Source organism: Octodon degus, unplaced genomic scaffold (genome assembly GCF_000260255.1).
Source record: "Octodon degus isolate 3935 unplaced genomic scaffold, OctDeg1.0 scaffold00282, whole genome shotgun sequence".
Lineage (NCBI taxonomy): Eukaryota > Metazoa > Chordata > Mammalia > Rodentia > Octodontidae > Octodon > Octodon degus.
This window is the reverse complement of record NW_004524858.1, coordinates 1,038,273-1,057,645: the sequence shown is the minus strand read 5'-3', so window position 1 is coordinate 1,057,645 and position 19,373 is coordinate 1,038,273. Positions and strand designations below refer to the sequence as shown.

The following is a 19,373-nucleotide window of genomic DNA, read 5'->3' as shown; positions in this document are numbered from 1 at the left end:
AAAAAAAAAAAAAAAAAAAAGGAAAAAAGCAAAGAAAAAGAAAAAGGTGCCTCATAGGAGTTTACTGAATTGAAGAATAATGGGGGGGAGGGGCAAAGAAAAGCGTAGGAAGGGGCATCCCAGCATCCCCCACTCACAGGTCGCTGCCAGTGGAGGAGTTCCGAGACATGGCCTTCGGCGACAGCTCATAGTCGCTGTCCGATCGGTACAGGAAGGACTCTCGCCGCTGGCTGTGTGAGCCGGGGGCCTGTGCGGCCCTGCCACACGAAGGCCCATTGTCCAAGTCAAAGCTGGATGCAGAGGGGAGAGACAGCAGTCAGGGACCAGGGCTCCCACAGCTGGGTGCCTGGTGGTGTCTTCTCTTTTCAGGATGCAGGTGGTCTGAGAAGGTGGCTTTGGCTGTCTTCCTGGTCCCAGGGCCCAGTTCAGACGTCGCCGAGCTGTCTCTGCAGCTTTCTGGACCCACACTGCCCCAAGTCTAAGTGGACCTGTCAAAGTCCATCCCCAAGGTTTTAGGGGGTGAAAGCAGGACACCCTGGGCTGGTTAGGTCTACAGGCTGGAAAGGGCAGCAGTCCCCCAAGCCAGTTTGGCCCCGCCCCGGATGTATGGCCACGCCCACCCAGGTGGCCACGCCTTCAGATCGCGGTTCTCAGCGCCCTCCTCAGCTTGAACCCCCAGCCTGGCTCCTCCCATCCCAGGCATTTGCACAGGTTGAGCTGCCCAGGTGCCCCACACCTGCTCCATTCAGCCCCCAAGCCTTACCTCCCCAGCCACAGCTTGACTGGTGGGGGGAAACTATATCCCTCCTCTTGGGGTCTGCGAGAGGATGTGGGGCAAGGATTAGGGAGCAGGAGTGGGGTTGGAAACTGGAGGGTCACGGGCTGGTCTCGAACGTGAGATGATCCTCCTGCCTCAGCCTCCTGAGTGCTGGGATCATAAGTGTGCACCGCCGTACCCTGCTGGGTCCCTGACTTTTGAGAAGGTGTGGGCCGAGCTAGCCGAGAGGAATTGGGACCATGCACGACGTAGCGCTGCTGGCTGACGGTCAGTGTCCATTAGGCCTGCCATGACCTTTCCAAAGGTCACAGAGCAGCCGGGTGGAGAGGCTATGGGCAGGGGCAGCCCGCCCGATTTGGCTGGTCACACTGATCTGGACCCGTCCTGTTGCATCAGCTGGGGCGAGTTCGGCCATTTTAGGCTGCTGGCGACAGCGCCGGTTGTGTTCGGATGACTTCGTGCTTCTTCGGTTAAGTCCAGCCAGGCTTGGCCGGCTTCGGGGGCATTGGGCCTGGGTCGGTATATTCGGCTTCCTCCCGTCTTGCTCGGGAAGCTTCGGCTCCACTCGGTCTGTTTTGCCTAGCGGCTTCGGGTTCTTGATGTTTACTGGAGCGGGGGCTTATTAACCCTTCCCTGCCCGGAAGGCAAGTCCAGGTCGGCATGCGCTAAGCGAGCTGCGGAACCCCAAGATTGCCCTTGCAGAGGAGACCTGTGGATCAACCCCTCCCTTTCTCTTACCTCTTCCCAAGGGTTACAAAAAAATGCACGTAGTCACAAATAGAGAAACTGATGCTAGGAGCAGCTGCAGGGTCCCGGGTTCGAATCCAATCCAAGGCAGTAAGGGTTAAGGGCTGGCCTGGATTTTCCAGGGCGCAGGGGTCTTGTTTTTCTTTCTATTCTAAACTTAGCCTGAGCAGCAGCGGGGTCAGGGTTGGTCCATGACGCGGACAGCCGGTGGTGAGGCCACCCTGGCTGAGAATGCACGGCTGCTCATTGGCTAGAAGGGTAAACTAAGGCAGGAGACCCGGTGGTCTCAGGCCTTGGAACTGGGCTTGGGCCCAGCCTGCGGCAGACCCGACCTCAAACTAAGCTTTGGGTCCTCTGAGTGCCTTCCAGCCGCCCCTATGCCACCACACAGCCCTTGGAGAGCACTTTGAGGTCCCCCACCCCATTTTCAGCCTGAGCAGTCATGTCTGCCCCTTCCCCAGCTGTGGTTGTCTGGCTGTGTGACCCTAAAGACAGGATCTCCTGTTCCTTAGTGTCCCTATGGGCCCAGCAGAAAATGGAGAGGACCGGGACAGATGGGTTAGCTAAGGTCGAAAGTCAGCTGCCGCTGTCAGTGGGGAGAAACTGAGTCAGAGTCAACTGCACCTTCTGCCAAGATGGGGAAACTGAGGCATGGTGCTACTTGCCACTGCCAAAGTATAAATCTGACCCAAGTGAACTCAGGTGCCAGCCCCGCCCCAGCCCCTCCCTCCAACCTCTGTGGTCATAGCTGCTTCCCAAGGCGGGACTTGAACCCAGGGCTGTAACTTCATCCTTAGACCAGGACCTGGCTAAGTGGACTTGCAGACTCTGCGTCATGCTTGGCCTACATGTCCCCATGACTTGGGGTCCTTCCAAGGACACCTAGGGCTCAGCCAAGCCCCAGGCCCTGGGGACACCCCTCCTCCTATAGGGGCTACAGTCCCTAAAGGAGATGTGAGCCTTGGCCCGTCTTGCTCGCTCGGTGGTGCTGCTGGGAAGGGACTGTGCTCTGTCCCCTGGGTGTGTCGCGGTGGGCAGAGGGAGACAGACGGAGGCAGACACAGCCCTCCCAGGGAGAGGGGACGGGAAAAGGGCACGCATGAGACCCACCCGCCCTTTCCAGCCGTCCCAGGACCCAGCCTTCTGTTGGGGACACACGGCCCCACCGGCCCTCACCAGAGCGGATGCGCCACCGTGAAGCGGCGCTGTAGGCGGATGCTCTGGTTCACCAGCAGCTTCCTGAAGAGCCCGGGGGAGTTGCGTGGGGACCCCCGGGGGGACCCGGGGGCCGCAGCTGGTGCAGCAGGGCCCTGCATAGCCAGGACGCGAAGGACAAAGGCTGGCTGCTGCTGGGACGCGGGGACTTTTGTGGTCAGCCAAGGGGCGGGGCCGGGGGAGTGCGGAGGGGCCGCCCCGCCTCTGCCCGACGCTGCCTGAGGACCCAGACAGGGAAACTGAGGCACCGGGCCAGCTGCCGTTGCTCTGACGCCACCTATCTCTGCAGTGCACACTCCCCAAGCGGTGGGGGGCACCCCTCGCCTGGAGTCTCCGGCCCCCTGCAAGTTTCAGGATGAAGAACCTCCAAGCCCACCAACCACCTGCCCTTTGCCAGGTGAGGAAACTGAGTCCCAGAGCAAGGAGCACAGGCACAGACCTTGCAGGCCAGCGGGCGCAGATCCAGCGCCCCTCCCGCGCCCAGATCCCCAGCGGCCCCCACCCGTGCTGACATTCCCCAGACCCCGTGCTGGACAAACATCCGCAGCGCCTGAACTACCGCGCCTCCGCAGGCGCTGGCCCTCTCTGCCCTGGAGAGCCCCTCAGGCCTGGGCAGGGCATCCCGGGACGCCAGGTCTGCCCACACTGCCCACTGCACACCAAGGGAAACTGAGTCCTGGAGCGTCCTAGGCACGTCCCACTCCAGCGTCCCTATTTCTTGGGAATCTGAGAAAAGAACCTCCACTGGGGCCACTGGCCCATACTGGGAACAAGACTGCATCCCCCTGGGCTGATGCCACAAGGGGCACATGGTGTTGCAGGAGGGGGCGTCTCTGGCCTGGTCAAGAGCCCCCTACCCAGATAGGAAGCTCCAAAGGCAGACACCTGGTGAGCCCCCGACCTCCCTGTCCCTAAGACAGAAATACCATCTGTCTCTCCCAGGCCAGACCTAATAATAGCTGCCCCTGGGGAGAGAGGCCGCCAGGATCTGCCTGGCCAGACACTGGTCGAGAAGGTCGGTGGGAGGGCCCCCACGGTCCTGCCTCCCCAGGGGGAAACTGAGGCCAGGGACGTTTGTCAGGTGACAGGGGACTGCAGTGTGCTCAGTTCTTCCAGCACCCGGCTGAGGTAGACCAGCCCAGGGCCCCGCAGCAGGGCCTGCAGGACAGCTCCCTGAGCCCGGCCGCCCGCTTCAGCTGGGCCCTGGCTCTTTGCCCTCCGCAGGCCCCGAGCCTGAGCTGCTTGGTGCTTTGGTAGTTGCTGTGGTCTTAGTGTTTTATTTATTTATTTATTGGTCTTAGTGTTTTATTAGGAGATCGCATTTAAAATATTTCATTGAGAGTCTCAACTGTACAAAGTGATTAGTAACTTTGATGATAGAGTGCTAGAGCAACAGCCACAGAGAAGGGAGGCCAGAGCCAGGACACGGTGCGTGCAGCCTGGCATTCGGCACTTGGGAGGGCCCAGCCCAGCAGGGAGGGGGGCAGAGCTGAAAGGGGGGACGCAGACCCCACTCCAACTCTGCCCTTGCGTTCCTGCACAGCCCTGCGCCCTGCCCTGACTTCCCCGTTTTGACTGTTCTTTCTCTGGGCAGGCTCTTTTCTCCTCAGCTACTGGGAGGCTCCAGAGAGAAGGGAGAGTGGCACCTTGGGTCCCTTTCTTTCTTTTATGGGAAGAGAGTGCTGGGGATGGGATCTGCTATCCTTGAATCTGAATGACACTTCCCTGGGGCCGTGGACTCCTACTCCCCACCCTTTCCTCCAGCTCCCTAAGTGTGCAGGACTCCCTCTTCCCCCCTCCCACAGCACACCCCTCCTCCCAGCCTGAGGCTGTACACATTCTGTTTCTCCTCCTTGGCACACCCTTCCCTGTACTCCCAGCCCACCTCTTCCAACCTCCAGGCTGAGCCCCACACTTGGTCTTGGCCTCGGCTTTCCCAGGGTTCCCCCGGAGGTCCACCACACACTGGCCTCAGCACTGGTCTGGCACAAAGCAGCCCTACCATGCCTGCCTTCCCAAGCTCACTCAGGCCTCCCCAGCGCGCCCAGCCCAGTCTGTTTTTTCCTTCTTGAAAACGGAAAATCCTGAGTCACCAGGAGTTTAGGGGAGGGGCCAGAGCCTGCGGCACCTGGGGACAGCACCACAGCTCCCTCTGGGGCCCAGATGCCTGGATCCTCCCTGGGGCCTGACACGGGTAACAAGCCAGGTTTGATCAAGTGAGAAACCAGTAGTCCCGGGTGGGCCCACACCCAAGGTGAAAGAGATCTGAGAGGAGCCATTCACTTGTCACCCAGGCTGGGCAGGAACCTGGGGCCTGGTGTAGCCTGAAGGCCCCTCCTCCAGCCTGCTGTCGGTTGCTGGACACTCCTCCTTGGTCTGTGCTCCCACCCAGCCACAGGGACACTATTACCCATCTCTGTCTTTGCTGTCTCTGGGTTCTTGGGTTGGTTTGGTTTTTTTTTTATCTCTTTGAGACAGGGTCTCACTATGTAGCTCAGGCTGACCTTGAGCTCACTTTGTAGCCCAGGCTGATCTCGAGCTCATGATTCTCCTGCCTCAGCCTCCTAGTGTTGGTGTTACAGGCAGCACCAACACACAAGGATAGGCGCATGGCTTTCACCTAGAGAGCTACTGTGCCTAGTAGCCAGGACCCTTGCCCTCCAGGCCCACCCACTGCCCGCCCACCAACAGTGGTCCCGCCCACTATCAAAACCCTGACCAATCCCGCCTCTTGATAAGGCCCCGCCCTACTGCCAGGGCCCCCACCCTGCATGCCAGGTCCCGCCCATCAGACGAAGCCCCCGCCCAGCACCGTCAGGCCCCGCCCACCTACCGCTGCCGGAAGGAGGTGGGCCAGGAGCGCTGCGTGGTCCCAAGCCCCGGCCGCGTGCTCCGGGCAGGGTCGCAGCAGCCCAAAGGGTTGTCGGGGTCGGAGTGGCGGCGCTGCTGGATGCGGATGGGGCGCCGGGGCTGGCGCCACAGGTGCTTCGGGGGCCTGGGTGAGCCCTGGCGGCCGCGCGCCTGGCCCAGTCTGCTGGAGACCTCCGCGCCGTCCGCGCCCTCGGGGGCGGCCATAGCCAGGCTGTCCCCTGCGATCCCGAACTATCCCGGGAGCCAACGACCGATCGGGGAGGGGACATGAGTGGGAGCCATGGGGGACTGGCGCAGAGCTGCAGGGCAACGGGAGGTCAGGGCGGGGATCTGGGGCCCTACCACCTCTTTGTCGTCTTTAGGGCTAGGTGGGGGTCACGACAGGGACAAGCAGTGTCCCCAGGCGCTGTCCCCCTGGAGGTGCTGAAAGCAGGCAGCGCACTGGCCCGGGTGACCCGGGGTGAGGAGCTGTCCTCGCCCCGTGGTGCTGATACCGGGTTTCCAAGGGGCTCCCCGAAATCTTCGCCAGTGACAGCGTCCCGGCGAGGTCTGGGTTGGGTCCCCGCAGACCAGACCGGTGGCGGCATATCCGCCCCACTTAGGAGGGCCCTAAACGCCCTTTGACTCGAGGCAGTGGTCCCAGAGAACAGGGATCTTGGGCGGCACCAGGGGAAATCCTGGGGCCAGGTGGAGAGGGGAACTCAGTTTCCCCCACTCCACAGCCAGCACGCAAGGAGGGGCGCGCGGTTAGATACCCACCTTTCTCCCGTTGGAACCCAGGGAAGCGGCGGTAGCACCCAGAACCCCGAAATTTATAGGCTCCCAGGCTCAGATGGTCCACGGAAAAGGCAGGAGCACATTGGTCCCTCGAGCCCATGCTACCCCCCAGCCCCCCCATCACAGCCAGGCTCCACCTACGCCCTGGAGTCTCAGGGGGCTCCCGGGAAGTAGAGAACATTTTCCACCGCCGGAACAGCAGTGGTCATGGCCTGCGGGCTGGGGTGTGGGTGTGGGGTGAGAAGAGCTAGGACTTGTTGTCTCCGAGGCTCTGGGTGGGGCAGGAGGACATTAGGGGCTGCCTCAGGGTGGGGCAGTTGTGGGCCTGGGATTTTCCCAGGTCAGCCCAAAGCTGTATTGTACTTCACACGGAGGCATGCCATGGGGTGCATACGAAGGGCCTCCCCTGATGGGTGTGTCACACCTGCTATCCCAGCACTCTGGGAGGCTGAGGCAGGAGGATCCTAAGTGATGGTGGTGCACCAATGGCATTTGTAGGCCCTCGGATCCGGGCACCTGCAACCACCCTCCATCTCACTCTGCTGGCAGCCCCATGACAGAAGTGCCCCTTGCTCAGTTCCTGCATTCTTAGACCCTGGTGCAGCCCTGGGCTCCTACCAGTCCAGGAACACCTACCTGGACCCTGCCTCAGGGTCCCTCTGGGGCCCTGGTGTGTCCCCATCCTCCCCATGCCCATACCTGGGCCCCACAGTTCGGGTGCTCCATCCTCTGCCCCACCCAGCCCCCAGCCATCCTTCCACCACCCGGAGGGTTCCAGCCCCTGGGTTGCTGGGGCCTCTGGGCTCCACAACTCTGTTCCACCTGCGGGGCTCACCCTTCCCTGTGCCCGCCGGCTGACAGCCTTCAGCACCTGCCATCCTCCTCACCTGCCTGGTGCCAAGCCCTGGCTTCTGTCCGTCCCACGGGCTCCGAGGGTGAACACCACAGGGGCGCTGGTCTCCACCTCCCCAGGGGCTCCTGGGTGGCTCCACAGCGGGGGCAGCAGCAGGCTCCCTGAGAAGTGCCTCTGAATGACACCGACCCTGGGGGGACTCACAGAGGCTAAACCCAAGTCCGCAGGCTCCCGGACCCTCTGGGAGACACAGGGAGAGGGCGGGGTGAGTTCCAGGGCTGGGTCCCTCTTGTCCCTATCCTACTCCGTCCTGCACTCCAAACCCCGCTGTCTTCTTCTGGGGAGAGGGGTGCCGACCTCAGCCTCAGGTTCTAATTTTTTGAGAGAGGCTTTCTGTGTACCTCAGACTCACAGCAAGCCTCCTGGCTCAGCTTCCTTAGGGCTGGGATGGCAGTGTGCGCCACCACGCGGGGGGTGGGGGAGACAGATGTGGCAGTGCCTGTGGGGGAGGGGCACTGGGGGAGTATCTGTCACTTACTTCCCGCATAGAATGTTCAGTGAGTATCACACCCCCTGTGCTCTACGACGCTCAGATCCTAACCATGCACACTGCAAATGACAGGGCTGCGGCCCCTACCACCTTAGCTGCTTTGGAGGCAGAGCCAAAGGGCCACAAGTTCAGGCCCAGCTTGGTTAACTTAGTAAAGTTTTTGTCTCAATATGAAAATCAAGTTTGGAAAAAAAAATTAAAAAATCAAGTTTGGGGTGATGGTACACACCTCACCTCCCAGTGCCTGGGAGGCTGAGACAGGAGACTCCCCATGAGTTAGTTCATGGCCAGCCTGGACTGCACAGTGAAAGGCTGTCTCAAAAACAAAATACCAGACAAGGGGAAGAGGGACACTCCTGGGATCCCAGTACTCGGGAGGCTGAAGCAAGAGAATCTTTTTTTTTTTTTTTTTTTCCAGGACTGGAGATTGAATTCAGGCCCTTGCGCTTGCCAGGGAAGCTCTTATCCTACTGAGCCATCTCCCTGGCCCTAAGAGGATCTTTTTTGAGTTCCAGACCAGCCTGGGCTACACAGTGAAGGCAAGAAGGGGACCTGTCCACAGTGCTGACCCCAGTAGTTCAGGGCAGGAAATTGGAACTCAGAACCTTGGGAGAGGGGCTGGAGAGATGGCTCAGTGGTCTAAAGCACCTACTTGGAACAAGCTTGGCAAAGCACAGGGACTGCGGTTCGATCCCCCAGCACCACATGCCAGCCAGCCGCGCCCCCTGGTGAGCTGAGCTGGACACACACACACACACACACACACACACACACACACACGTAAATAAATGTTAAAAAAAAAAAAACCTTGGGAGGCAGAGTGTGCCAGGGACCAGAGGGGACACACATAGACACGGGAGAGGTGGAGCTCAGAAGGGGCCATGCTCAGGAGTCTGTCCTCACCAGACTGAACTCCAAATGGGGAAATTGAGGGCCAGATGTTTCTGGCCCTCGCCTTCAGGCCAGAACCAGGCCCAGATGTTCTTCCGAACTGGCTCAAAGTGGTTGCTTAAACCCAACTCTCCCTACCCGGTCGCAGGGTCCCAGAGTGCTCAGGCAGGAACCTGCTCAGAACCTACTCTACGGTACGGCCTGTGTCTCCTGGGGGAGCATTCCCAGCAGGCGGAGGGCATGGCCGTGGGCGTGGGCCACGCGCTGTGCCAGCCAGGGGAGCCAGTCGACTGCCCTGCCCCAGATCCTGGCCCTCTGCTCCCTAGGAACGTGCTCCCCGCAGCACATGCGTGCAGCCATTGAGCAAATGTCGAGAGCAGGGTGGAGCCGTAGGCCTGCCTGCGGGCCAGCACCTGTGAGGCCGGGCAGGAGGGTCCCTTCAAGTTCAAGACCAGCCTGGGCTAGATAGCCAGGCTCTGTCTCAAACACATAAGAATCCACACAGGGCAGTTCACATGTGACTTTGTGCCACATAGGGGACAGAGGAGTCCTGTCTCCCTCCCTTGCCTCCTTCAGTATACTGTGGTGTCAGGAAGTGGTCTCTGTTCTCGGGCTGTGGAGCCAGCCGAGGGCACACGCTAACTTCCACGCAGCCTGAGGCAAATGAACCTTTCCTCCTTTGAGTATCAGCTATTTTTGGCTCATCCAGGAGAAAAGTATCTAAAACAGGCTCTCGCTGAGTGCCCAAGTTGCCAGGCCGGGCTCACACTTCGGGTCCTCCTGCCTCAGCCTCCCGGAGTGCTGGGATCACAGGTGTGCCCCGCTGCATAAGGCTACCTTTTGTCATTTTCCACAGGAGCGTGCCTCTCAGAGGTGCTACTAGCCATGCAGGTGTCACGACCCCCTTCCTAAGTCCTCTGCTTGCTACTGTCCTTTCCTCCTGCCTTAGTTTCCCTCCTGGAGCCAAAGGCCCTGCCCTGAAGATGCGGTCTGAGGCTCTCTGTGCCCAGAGCCGGGCCAGGCAATGACCTTTCCGGGTCAGAATCCTGATCCCGCCCCTCCCACCAGACGTGGTGGCCATGGTCCCAGACAGGTCCCTACAGCACACACACACACTCCTGCTCTATGGGCCTCAGTTCCCCCTAAGCTGGCCTCCAGGCAGCTGGGAGTTCCCCTTGCTCACCTCGCTCAGCAGGAAGGACAGTGATGTCTTGCTGCGCCTCATCTTGGTAGCATGGCCCCTGGGGGAGAGGCTGTGAGACTCTGGGGGCCCCGGAAGGGAGCTCCCACAGCCCTGGAGGCCCAGACCCCTCGCTCAGGAGCCTGGGCAAGGCCGGGGACAGGGGCTCCCAAGCCTGGGCTGCTTCCCACCCCGGCGGGTTCCTCTGAGGGGCTCCCAGGTCCAGGCCCCAGGGGAGGCATGCAGCCCCCCCCAAGACCCCCAAACTCTCACCAGCTCATGAGGTGGGCGGGCAGGTTTGGCCTCCCCTGCTGTCACTGTTGTCCCCTGCCATGTCCTGTGACCTCCCTAGTACTGGAGGGGAGTTAGGCTGAGAGCCAAGAGGTCTCTTAGGGTCCCCCCCTCTGACAAAGGACTCCGGATCTGCCCAAGAACCTGGGCAGTTGAGAGAGGCAGTGTTAATGAGTGACATGGGGGAGGGAAGGGTGGAGTGGGAGGGGTGGGATGGGAGGAGGTGGGAGAGGGGATGGAGAGAGGAGCGGGGGAGGGAGAGGCCGCTGGGCACCTGCGCTCTGAGCAGAGCCCCAGACAAACCAAACAGCCTCAGGAATCTGGGATGGCCCTGGGGCTCCAGGAAAGGAAAGCCGGCCTCGGGGCTGTGCCAGCTAGGCAGGTTGACAACCCTCTCTGGTCCAACCTTGTCACCGAGCTGGAGGCGGGGGCCTGCAGCAGGAGCCTGGACCCCAGGACGAGGTGGGGGGCAGGGATGTCATGTCTCCAGAAGTCTCTAGTTAATGTGTCACTCGCAGTGCACCACCTGGCCCACGAGATCAGCACAGCGTGACCAGGGCTTTGGGGCCTGCGATGGCCTCACATCCCAGGCAGGGAGGGCAGTGCCAGCTGCCCTCCTCCCTGTCCCCAGCCCAGCCCTCCTGGGCAGCAAGGGTACCCTCTGCCCAGAGGCAGGGCACGCAGCTTCCAGCCTCCTGCCCTTCATCCCAAAGGACATGCCCTGCTCCCTGGCCAGGGGCCATCTTGCCAAAATCTCTACCTCTGATCTTGGCCCACGGGCGACTCCCTGGGAGTCCCCTCCTGGAACAGAGCCCCACCTCAGCCCTGTGGCCCTCTCAGTGGCACGGCACGGTTCTGTCACCGCCATAGTCCCGCCCCAGGGCCCTCGCACACACAGCGCCCACTCCCTGGAGCCCCTGCCCATCCCTCCCACCTCACAGGCCGGCTCCTGGGCCTCCTCTGCACGCGCCTGGGGGGGGGTCGGGGTGCCCATCCCATGCTGGTGGCCCTAGTGCATCTGAACAGCTTCCCCACAGTGCTGGCTCTCAGCTCCCTGCCCTGACTGCACTGGCCCCTGGGGTCATGGACACTGGGTCCACCATGCCAGCCACAGAGAATGGGCATTCAGTCGGCCCACGATGAATGCGGCTCGCGGGAATCCACCACACAAGCGGCCTCAACTGAACACTTGGGAATGCATTTATTTGTTCATTCATTCTCGTTGGATAGAGTCTTGCTATGTGGCCCAGGTTGGTCTTGAACTGCTAGGCTCACACAACCCTCCTGCCTCAGCCTCCGGAGAAGAGGAGCCAGGGCGCAGCTCCGCCCATCTCCCCCGCGCCAGTGATGCCAGCTGCGGGCCTCGGCCAAGCCATCCGGGGTGCCCAGCTTGAAACCTTTGTATCTCCCAGCCCAGCCGTGGTTACTCGGGGGGCAGTGGGGTGATGGACAGCCGTCGGCTCAAGCCATCCTGCGGAAGGGACACAGAGGAGCGCTCAGGCCACGCGGGAAGGCAGCGCCCCCGTCCAGCCAGCCCGGCTCACCATGGACACCTCGTCCAACACGAGGAACTCAGACGTGTCGCGGTGGCGGCGTCTCACGACTAGCAACACGGACCCAATGAGCACCAGGGACACCAGCAGACACACGGCTACCACCACGCCGGGGTTTCGGTGTGACACGCGGGTCTGCGTGTCCCCTGGGAATGGCGAAGATGCCCTGTCAGCCCTGAGGCGCAGACTCCCTAAAGCAATCCTGTCTCAGTCTCCCAAGCGCTGGGCTTTCAGGTGTGCACCACCAGGCCCGGCTCGAAATACGTAATTTACAACCTCTCTGCACACGGTGTCACCGCCTCTGCCGCTGGCAGCCAGCTGGGCCTAACACACACCAGGCATTCGCAGCCTGGGCTGGACATGGTGGCGCTCGCCTGCACCCCAGGACCCAGAAGCCTGAGGCAGGAGGATCGCTTTGAGGTCGATGCCCGCCTCGACTGTATAGAGACCCTGTCTCTAAAGCACCAAAATAAATACATATAAAAAACAAAATTAGTCTATAAAAGTGAAAATTAAAAATTAAAAAATATATTAAAAAGTAAAATTACATCTCAGATCTAAGGCTGGAGCCCCTCGGGGCTGGGCCGGCGTTGACCCCTGGTGGCCACGGTAAGAACTGCAGCCTGGTATGGCAGTCGCCGCATCCCCACACCCAGGACCTCTACCCGCTTACCTAGGGCGGGCACGGAGGACGGGGGGATCCAGGGCGGGATCGGGGATGCGGAGTCGGACACTGGAGTGAACGCTGAGCTCGAGAACTCTGAGCCAGAGTGGGTGACTGTCGTGGGGTACGGGATGCCAGAGGCAGTCCCAGAACCTGCTGGGGAAGGGCTGGGCTGGGCTGTGGGGACCTGGGATGGGCTGGCAGCCTCAGTGCCTGGGGAGCTGGACTGAGGGGTGGAGGTGTCCCCAGGACTTGAGAAGCTGGAGTAGGAGGAAGAAATCGTAGGGCTGGTGAATGAGGTCTCTGTTGCTGTAGTAGTTTCTGGAAAGAAGGAAAAGGTCAGAGCTGCAGTTCCGACCAGCTGTGTGGACCCACACCCAGGACCTCTACCGGCTTACCTAGGGTGGGCACGGAGGACAGGGGGATCCAGGGAGAGATCGGTGATGCGGAGTCGGACACTGGAATGAACAATGAACTTGAGAACTCTGAGCCAGAGTAGGTGACTGTCATGGGGCGCGGGATGCCAGAGGCAGTCCCTGAACGTGCTGGGGAGGGGCGGGCGGGGCTGTGGGGACCTGGGATGGGCTGGCAGCCTCAGTGGAGATGGGGGGGGCTGCTCAGGCCACGGTGCACTGCGTATGCGCTGGCTCTGGGTCCTGACCCAGCAGCACCAAGGGGCATGGAGGGGCAAACCTGTTATCCCAGTCCTGGAGAGGCTGAGGCAGGAGGATCACAACGAGTTTGAGGACAGCCTGGGCTATACAGTGAGACTCTGTTTCTTTTTTCTTTTTTCTTGTTTTTTTTTTTTTTTTTTTTTTTTTTTGGTGGAACCAAGGATTGAACTCAGGCCCTGGCACTTGCCAGGCAAGTGCTTATTCTCCTCAGCTATCTTCCCAGCCCCCATCTCTCAATTTAAAAAAAAAAAAGATTATTTGATACAGGGTCTCACTACACAGCTCAGATGCATAGTGATTGTCCTGTCTCAGCCTCCCCAGTGCTGGGACTACAGGTGTGCACCACCACACCTGGTTTTAGGGCTGGTATGGCATGTGTACTGGGGATCAAACTCAGGTCCTTGTGCTTCCAAGACAGGGGCTTAGACCATTGAGCTATCTCCCCAGCCCAATCTCTCAATTTTAAGAGAAAGCAAGGGCTGGTGAGATGGCTCAGTGGTCTAAAGCACCTACTTAGAACAAGCTTAGGGCTGGTGAGATGGCTCAGTGGTCTAAAGCACCTACTTAGAACAAGCTTAGGGCTGGTGAGATGGCTCAGTGGTCTAAAGCACCTACTTAGAACAAGCTTAGGGCTGGTGAGATGGCTCAGTGGTCTAAAGCACCTACTTAGAACAAGCTTAGCAAAGCACAGGGACCGCGGTTCAATCCCCCAGCACCACATGCCAGCTAGCCCTGCCCCTAGGTGGGCAGAGCTGGCGCCCCCCCCACATAAATAAATAAAATTTTAAAAATAAATAAATAAATTAAGAGAAAGCAAAACAATGTCCAGCTCTTAGGGAGCGCAAGCACCTCAGAGAACCCAGGTGCTCAGTGGGAAGCCAAGGCACCCTCCACAGTCCGCACCTCCGGCTTGTGAGCCTGGCTCAGTCCTTCCCAGCCCCTACTCGTGTTTTCAAACCTGGAAGCCCTTTGGATCAGGGACCACAACCAGGCACAATGATGAATGACACTTAGACCTTGGGAGACTCAATTTCCTTTCACACTCAGCTTGTTTTTTGTTTTTTGTTTTGTTTTTTTTTTTAATTTTGAGACAGGAAAAATAAATTTTGGAACAGGGTCTCAGTAAGTCACTAAGTTGCCCAGGCGGGGCTCGCCCTCCTGCCTTAGCTTCCAGGATAGGCATGTGTCACTACGCCCAGTTTCTCAAGGTTTGGTTTTGCTTCACTTTTTTTTTTTTAATTTTTATTCGTGTGTGTGTGTGTGTGTGTGTGTGTGTGTGTGTGTGTGTGTGTGTGTGTGTGTGTGTGTGTGTGTGTGTGTGTGTGTGTGTGGCCAGCTCAGCCCACCAGGGGGCGGGGCTGGCTGGCATGTGGTGCTGGGGGCTTGAACCGCGGTCCCTGTGCTTTGCTAAGCTTGTTCCAAGTAGGTGCTTTAGACCACTGAGCCATCTCACCAGCCCCGTGCTTCACTTTTAATGTAATTTATGTATTTAGTACTGGGTCTACAGGGTCTCACTAGATAGATTAGACTCATAGTAAACCTCCTGTCTCAGCCTCCCAAACACTGGGATCACACGTGCACCTTGGGGGCAGGGTCAGCATGGGATGCCAGGAATCAAACCCAGTCCCTGCGTCTGCATAAGCAGCCACTTTAGTCCACTGAGCTATCAGGCCAGCCCCTGGTTCACTTTCACAGTGTTGAGTGGAACCGGGTCTGGCACAGGCACAGGCCAGGCCAGCATTCGCCAGCCACGGCACCCCGAGGACCCTCGCCTCATGCACTGCTGGCTCCCACCAACCCCAGGGCAGAGCCTAGCCCAGCTGAGGGGAGCGGGCAGCGCAGGACTGGGCCCACCAGGACTTCCTGAAGGTTCTGGGTGGCCGAGCCCCGCAGCCACCAGGAGTTCCTCAGCTGCTGTAGCCCCACCCGGTCCTCTGCCCGGCACAACTCAGTGCCTCTTCCTGCCTCACCCTGGGCACAGAAACGCGGAACTAACCTTTGCACTGGCCCTGTGGGTGCTGCCCCGCCCCCACAGCCCTCACCCGGCCAGGGGTGGCAGTGCACCCTCGTTGTACACCCGTGGAACCAAGGCAGAGTTTGACCCAGATGACCGGAAAGGTGACACTAGAGTGCAGGAGCCAAGCCAGGCTGGCACCCAGGGCACCAGCCAGGGAAGCCCCTAAGTCAACCAGTGGGCTGCAGGAGGGGACAGGGTGTGCAGGGGCCGTGGGCAAAGGACTGCAGCCCTTTCTAGGCAGGGTACCACGCTCTGGCTCCTCCACAACTGCTTAAAGGAAGCCAGGGCAAGCCAAGCAGGAGGGGTGCCGAGCCTTGGCCTCCTGAGCCATCGAATCAGGGCGGACATAGTCACCTCAGAATGAAACCAGCCCCTGCCCATGGTGTCCCTTGCTGTCGTGGCAAATTCAGGGCTAGGACAGGACATGGCCACGCCAGATGGGCAGTGGGGAGCTGGGGAGGGCGTCCAGGAAGCCCCCTCTGGCCCGGGCCTGGCACAGTCTGAAGGAGCGGCAGGAGGGAATTGAGGCAGACACCGAGAAGAAGTTCCTGCAGAGCTCAGGGAGCTGAGTGGGAGCCTGGAGCCCAGGACAGGGCCAGGGAGTCACCCCCGGGCTTGAGGACAGAGGCCATCACACCCCGTCCAGATCTGGGGAAACAATGACCTCCCCCAGGTGTGGCCCAAGGGGGTTACCAGGGTCAGGCAGGTGGTGCCCAGGGCTCCTGGCCCCACTCGTCTCCCTGGGCTTCCTGGAAACCTGGGATACCTCAGGCTCCCTCTTACCTGTGCTTACCTCCATTGCTCGGGAAATTGGTCCCAGAGGATTTCAACACCAGGAACAGGGTTAGGATCAACAGCAGCCGTCGCCAAGGCGATGTCTCCATTCCTGTGCAGGGAGGGCCCAGGTCGCCACTGCCCACCGGGCCAGGTGTTCGGCTAGGTATGAGGCCAGGTGAACAGCCAGGTGCGCCTGTGCGCGCCCCCTGCTGGTGGCCCGAGGTACTGTGCGGCCCAGGTGGGGCCTCAGGAACCCCTACCTGACCTGAACACCCCACAGCGCCAGGACTCCGGAGCCCCAAACCCACAATGTCCACTCTGGAGACCCCAACCCTCACCCCTTCTTCCTCTCCCTCATTCCTGACCCGAGGAAGGCTTGGGACATCTTTGCCCCCTTTTGAGTCACCCCAGACTGGGAGACCTTGGGGATGAGCCCAATACCCTCACCAGAAATTGCTCTGGACCAGGTCCCCAAAAGTGAGACTTTGGGGTTTGGGGTTTGGGGTTTGGGTTTTATGGAACCCTAGGCCTCCCACATGCTCACAAATGCTCCATGTGCATTACAGCCCCAGCCCTTTATTCCCCTTTGAGACAGGGTCTCACGATCCTCCTGCCTCAGCCTCCTGAGTAGCTGGAATCATAGGCATGTGCTACCGTGCAGGGCCAGATGAGAGCTCATGGGGTGCACTGGGAGTGACCTCAGCCATGGGAGGAAACCAGCCTGAGATGCCCCGCCGGCAGTCCCTAACCTCTGGGGAACCAGGGTCCCAATGCTAGCTACAGGCACAGAGGTACAAACAGCACGTTGAGGTCCTCACACAGACCACCCAGCTCCCACCCCCCACACACCCTCTTCATTCAGAGCACAGGACACCAGGCTCAGGCTGGGTGACTTTATTTGCACAACCCAGAGTGCCCCTAGCCCGCTCCTACTGGCCAGAGTCCTAGACACCAGTCCGGCGTAAGGGCTGCCGTGAGGCTTGGCGTGGAGCCCCGGGGGCACTGTCCCATGGGCTTCCTGTCCCCAGGAGCGCCTCGGGGGTGAGGCAGCTCCTCGTGTAGTGGCCCCGCCAGGTGGCCTGCAGCATCCTGGCTGCGGAATGCTGCTCCCTCAGCTGGCGGCGAACCCTGAAGCCCCTCCAGGCAGACTGGATCGTGGTGGCAGCTCCATCCCATGGCTGCTGCAGGCGCTGGGGAGCTGGGTGCTGGGGAGCTGGGTGGGAGGCGCAGGCCCGGCCTGTGCCATGTACCACCCGCGTGGGAAGCGTGTGGCCGCAGGTGTGGCAGGTGCGAGGGCTGGCACCCACGAGCATCACCACACTGGGCGGGCTGCCCAGGCTGGGGCTCAATGACCGGCACAGGCTGCAGGCGCGAGGCTGGCAGGACTGGAAGCAGCGGTGCTCGGTGGCCGCCTTGGTCTCCCCGCCTGGCTCTGTCCAAGCAGGCGGGAGCTGCATGTGCTGAGCACGCGCCCGGCGGACACAGTGGCCTCGCCACGCGGCCTGGATGACTATGGTGGCTCTGTAGAGCTGTGCCAGGTTGCGTCGCACACAGTGGCCACGCCAGGTGGCCTGGATGACGTTGGCCCTCTGATGCCACACCTTGATGGTGCGGCGCACCAGGTAGCCGCGGGCGCATGCCTGGATGACAGTCGCGGCCCAGACGAAGATCTTCTCCACGTGCTGCATCGACACGGCCGTGGGGCCTACGTGGTCCCACGGCCTCAGGACCCTGGCCGGCTGGCGTGGGGTGTGGGGGGCCACAGCATGGTCCAGGGGCCTCACTGCCACACTGGGCACAGCGGAGGTCCACGGCCGGCCACCACGTGTGCTGGTGTCCACAGGACCCTGGGGGACACCAGTGGTCAGGGATGGCTTGTGGTGGCTCATAGTGGGGCCCATGAAATGCTGGGGGAGCAAGCCCTGGGGGACACCAGGGGCCAGGGACAGCTTGTGATGATGAGCCGTGGAGCCCATAAAATACTGGGAGGACTGGTCTGATGGGGGCCACTGGGGTGCCATCAGTGAAGACTCATAGCCCAGAGACGCCTGATGACCTCCTGGGAATGGTGTAGGGACATCCACGTCTTTTGCCACACCCGTGGACAGCAGGCCTGTGGTGAGTCTGGGGCCACAGGGTGAGGACCTGGGCAAGGGCACCTGTGCCCACTGTGGGGGCCCGAGCCTTACTGCAGAGCCTTCTAGCAGTTCCGGGACCAGGCTGCCCCCACGGGATGGGAAGGATTTTCTCGTGCTGGGGAACGGGGGGCTGCTGCTCCGGGCCCGGGCCGGGGATGTTGGCTTCCACGGTGCCCAGGAGGCAGCTTCCCCCCGGGACAGAGCTGGGCTTGCGGGTTTAGGCCCATATGGCTGTACGCAGGGGATCACGCTGGCAGCTGCCAACCTCCGAGGAGGACTGGGGCTTCCCATCCTGGCTACAGACCCCAGGGGCAGACTGCCTGGGGCCATCTGGGACGACCGTGAGATTGCATTGGCTGCCACAGTCCCCTGGGAGCAGCATCTGACTCCAGTGAGGGCCATGGACTCAGGCTGAACCGCGTAGGCAGGCTGAACCGCGTAGGGGCCCACAGTGCTCCCGGGAGCCAGGGGCTGCTGCATGGCCCCATCCACTACAGAGCCTGCCTGCACACCAGGGACCCAGCTAGCAGCTTCAAGGCAGGCCCCAGTGGGGCCCCAACTGCCCATTGACGTTGGCTGGAGAACAGGGGTGGTATCACTGGCTATGAGGCTCCTGGCTAACATTGGGGCCTGCCCAGGGGCCTGAACCAAGCCGCAGGATTGGCCAGGAGCCACCTCCCTGCACAGTGGCTTTTGGTCTCTGGGCAGCCTCCTCTCCACAAATAGGGGCCTGTGGTCACAAGTCACACCTGCCCACAGGGCACCATCCTGCATCCATGCTGTGGCCTCCATGAGCCTCGATGGGCTGGGCTCTCGGCTAGACCCTGATGCCTGGGACACACTCTCCCAGGCCGCTCCTGGCCTCAGTGTGGCCTGGTCACCTAGGGCCTCAGACGTCCTCCTCCCAGGGTCCCGGCCAAACCAGGATGCCCTCGACAGGGCCTTGGGCACTCGGAACCCCCTGGCTGTATGACTCGTGGCCTGGGCCGGAGGATGAGCTCGGGCCAAGCTAGCAGCACCAAAGTCCTGGGAGGGGCCTGCAGGGGCATTTCCATCAAGGCCCCGATGGAAAGGACGGGGAGACAGTCCTACAACCAGGGACCCTGGGGAAGCTTTAGAACTCCCACACATGGGCATGGAACCCAGGGGTGCGTGTGGCACCAGTGCACTTGCCTCTGAAGCTGGGGGCAGCCTTGGGGACAGGAATCCTTCTCCGGAGAGGCAGGGCTTCCCCCTACTAGGGCCAGGTGCTGCCCCCCTCCTGGAGGCCACCTCACCTGCCACCATAGACCCTGGGGGGAAGCCCTGGGCCACTCCAGCCATCATAGACCTTGGGGGGAAGCCCTGGACTACACCATCTACCACAGGTCCTGGGGGAAGGTCCTGGGCCACTCCAG

The 19,373-nt window shown here is 60.9% G+C and overlaps 3 protein-coding genes across 7 annotated transcripts in view; all 3 read right to left on the bottom strand.

Moving 5' to 3' along the window:
• Pde4c (phosphodiesterase 4C) overlaps nucleotides 1-10,693 on the bottom strand; it is a 15,743-nt gene extending 5,050 nt beyond the window's left edge. The window contains exons 1-5 of one of the 3 annotated variants that reach the window (XM_023707156.1): nucleotides 10,428-10,693; nucleotides 10,136-10,297; nucleotides 9,866-9,923; nucleotides 7,276-7,481; nucleotides 138-290 (exon numbers count right to left, since the gene is read on the bottom strand). In XM_023707156.1, the coding sequence (XP_023562924.1) occupies nucleotides 138-290; nucleotides 7,276-7,481; nucleotides 9,866-9,923; nucleotides 10,136-10,143 (425 nt within the window). In that variant the 5' untranslated portion in view covers nucleotides 10,144-10,297; nucleotides 10,428-10,693. Of the gene's footprint in view, nucleotides 1-137; nucleotides 291-2,701; nucleotides 2,845-7,275; nucleotides 7,482-9,865; nucleotides 9,924-10,135; nucleotides 10,298-10,427 lie in introns of those variants that run through there. The other 2 variants (XM_023707157.1, XM_023707158.1) reach the window with 2 other exon arrangements.
• Nucleotides 10,694-11,403: 710 nt separating this feature from the next.
• Iqcn (IQ motif containing N) lies at nucleotides 11,404-16,016 on the bottom strand. 3 transcript variants are annotated; one of them, XM_023707175.1, is made up of 4 exons: nucleotides 15,855-16,016; nucleotides 12,380-12,691; nucleotides 11,698-11,852; nucleotides 11,404-11,624 (listed from the first exon to the last, which is right to left on the bottom strand). In XM_023707175.1, exons 1-4 carry the CDS (start codon nucleotides 15,943-15,945, stop codon nucleotides 11,577-11,579), a joined length of 606 nt encoding a protein of 201 aa, XP_023562943.1. In that variant the 5' UTR covers nucleotides 15,946-16,016; the 3' UTR covers nucleotides 11,404-11,576. The 3 variants fall into 3 exon arrangements, with proteins under 3 accessions (XP_023562943.1, XP_023562944.1, XP_023562945.1); XM_023707176.1 differs by having other exon boundaries at nucleotides 11,707-11,852; XM_023707177.1 differs by having other exon boundaries at nucleotides 15,845-15,924.
• Nucleotides 16,017-16,782: 766 nt separating this feature from the next.
• Iqcn (IQ motif containing N) overlaps nucleotides 16,783-19,373 on the bottom strand; it is a 14,077-nt gene continuing 11,486 nt past the window's right edge. The window contains exon 4 of the mRNA XM_023707206.1: nucleotides 16,783-17,685. Within this exon, the coding sequence (XP_023562974.1) occupies nucleotides 16,783-17,685 (903 nt within the window). The remainder of the gene's footprint in view (nucleotides 17,686-19,373) is intronic.

Coding starts and splice junctions, on each gene's coding strand:
- Iqcn (XM_023707175.1), bottom strand. CDS start 15,945: ATGGAGACATCGCCTTGGCGACGGCTGCTGTTGATCCTAACCCTGTTC. Junction 12,692..15,854: donor CAATTTCCCGAGCAATGGAG/GTAAGCACAGGT, acceptor CCTTCTTTCCAG/AAACTACTACAGCAACAGAG. Junction 11,625..11,697: donor TGTTGGACGAGGTGTCCATG/GTGAGCCGGGCT, acceptor TCCCTTCCGCAG/GATGGCTTGAGCCGACGGCT.